The sequence below is a fragment of the Crocuta crocuta genome, unplaced genomic scaffold (genome assembly GCF_008692635.1).
Source record: "Crocuta crocuta isolate KB4526 unplaced genomic scaffold, BGI_CrCroc_1.0 scaffold657, whole genome shotgun sequence".
Taxonomy (NCBI): domain Eukaryota; kingdom Metazoa; phylum Chordata; class Mammalia; order Carnivora; family Hyaenidae; genus Crocuta; species Crocuta crocuta.
In genome coordinates this window covers 1174131-1176472 of record NW_027529583.1, presented here as the reverse complement: position 1 = coordinate 1176472, position 2342 = coordinate 1174131, and the positions used below count along the sequence as shown (strand labels likewise).

The 2342-nt window shown below is 42.3% G+C and overlaps 1 protein-coding gene and 1 long non-coding RNA gene across 2 annotated transcripts in view; one reads left to right on the top strand and one right to left on the bottom strand.

Moving 5' to 3' along the window:
* The window catches only part of LOC144229590 (small nuclear ribonucleoprotein G-like), an 11006-nt gene extending 9687 nt beyond the window's left edge, over positions 1-1319 (top strand). Inside the window, exon 4 of the mRNA XM_077761691.1 lies at positions 1260-1319. Within this exon, the coding sequence (XP_077617817.1) occupies positions 1260-1319 (60 nt within the window). The remainder of the gene's footprint in view (positions 1-1259) is intronic.
* The window catches only part of LOC144229607 (uncharacterized), a 214731-nt gene that overhangs the window by 177202 nt on the left and 35187 nt on the right, over positions 1-2342 (bottom strand). The gene's annotated exons all lie outside the window — the stretch shown is intronic.

Here is a 2342-nt window from a genome sequence, read left to right as displayed (position 1 = left end):
CATTTCTTAAAAAATATGCATTAAGCACCTAGTGCTCCAGGTAATTTTGAAGGTGCTAGGGATATTCAGTGAACAAAACAAAGAAAAATGCCTATGCTTATAGAGTAATAGACCTGACAAATATTTTTGTCTTTTCAGATAAAAACAAGAGCATTTTCCTTCTACCTAGTAGGGACAGAACACCTTATGCACTTGTCACAGGGCTTTTCTAGTTCTGTGCCACAGTTTGGTATGCAGGAAATGTGACTCTCTCCCCATCCCACCAAATAATTCTGAATCCTAGATCATACTCAGCAGGAACCTGGGTTCAAATCCTATCTCCACTGCTTTCTAGCTGTGTGAATTTGGGCAGGTTACTTAACTTCTCTGGGGCTCCATTTTCCTCTCTGTAAAATGTAAAATCTCATAGTATTTTTGTGAGAATTAAAGGAGTTAATATTTGTAAAATGCTTTAGTACCTAAAGGAGTCTATTTTCTGCAACAATGGTTCTCGTTTAGCGAGAAGCCAGGACTTTCTCATTAGCAAGCCAGCTTCTGCTTTCCCCTTAGGGGAGAAAAAAGAGGGGAGAGTGTTGTCTCCACCAGATGGATTGAGCCTCACCATGAAGGGCCAGCTGGGCTGCTACAGCTCACTGCAGACAGGGATCAGTACAAGTGAGATCAGGTGACGTCTCATGGTGTCGCCTACTATTTTCATGTCCAGTGATAAAAATTAAAGAAATGTTAATACAGGCAAACCCAAGCAAGACCACCAAGGATTCCATTTCCTTAGGAATGAAGATTTGAGTAACTCTACTCAGCAAAAACATTAAGCATCTGAGATAGAGGTTTCTGGCAAAGAAGACCTGAAATACGGATGGGAAGGCAGAAGTTATAAATACTAGATGTTGACTTGTGGCCAGAAGTACAGGTAGGGACAGCAAACTTCACATGGTTCCTTCATTGTTGTCACATAAAAATATGGAGGGGCGCCTGGGTGGCTCAGTCAGTTAAGCATCCGGACTTCGCCTCAGGTCATGATCTCACGGTTCATGGGTTCGAGCCCCATGTCAGGCTCTGTGCTGACAGCTCAGAGCCTGGAGCCTGCTTCAGATTCTGTGTCTCCCTCTCTCTGCCCCTCCTCTGCTCCTGCTTTGTCTCTCTCTCTCTCAAAAATAAACAAACATTTTTTTAAAAAAACTTTTTTAATATGGAAAGAAAGGTGCACATGAATATTATATGGCCAAAGGATAAATTATAATTATAATCTTTTTTTTTAGGGGGGCGTTTCCCAGGATCTGAATGCTGTCTCTAAACTTGGAGAATCTACCACTGTGTGAACCTTGTGGGAAGCAATTCCTCTCTCTTGCTACCAAATAGAAAAGATCAGATCCTGACTTTCCCTGAGTCCTGGCTCCTGGGCTAAGGGCACACTAAGTTTGGCCAATCAACACTCCCACACAGGTCTTTGAATCTTGGGTGAGTGACTCAAAGAAGCAGGGTCAGCTGGAATTCACACAGTGACGCCAGGAAGGCCCCTGGGGTCCAGGGAGTTCACACAGTGGCGCCAGGAGGGCCCCCGGGTCCAGGACAGCAGTACACTCACAGCGTTTACGTCCAGCAGTGGCAACAGAAGGGCCCAAATCAAACGCTTCCACTGCAGTGTCCTTGAAAGAAGATCCAGCGGATCAGCTGAACAGATTCTTCCTACCACAGTGTAAATCAGCTTCTCCAAGTTTCCCACGTTTTCTTTGAGCTGCTTTATATCTTACTTATCTTAGCTTCTTCTCTGTTCAATGTAATGAGAGTTACTTGATGTGATTTGCAACCAAGAACTTGGGCAAGTTCTCACAGAAAAAAAGACTGAAAGGAAATATATCAAAATGTCAACATTTCAGAATTAAAATTATCTTTCGTCAACATTTCAGAATTAAAATTATCTTTCTTATGTTTACTCCTTTTTCAGAGAAAGGGAGCATGAGCCGGGGAGGGGCAGACAAAGAGGGAGACACAGCATCCAGGCTCTGTGTTGAGAGCAGCGAGCTCGACATGGGGCTCAAACTCATGAACCGTGAGATCATGACCTGAGCCGAAATCAGATGCTCAACCGACTGAACCACCCACGCGCCCTTAGAATTAAAATTATTTTTGTTTTCTGCTTATGTATTTTCCAAAGTAAACATGTATTATTTTTACAATTACACTGTTAATAGACAGAATAAAAATTATCCTAATTGATGCTAATTAGTCTATTTACGAGCCAATTTTTAAAAAGTAAAATACTGAGGAATACAGAAAAGACATGTTTTGACAGTGGGTAGGAAAAGGTTGAAGTAGGGAATACCTGTTTAGGACAACAGACC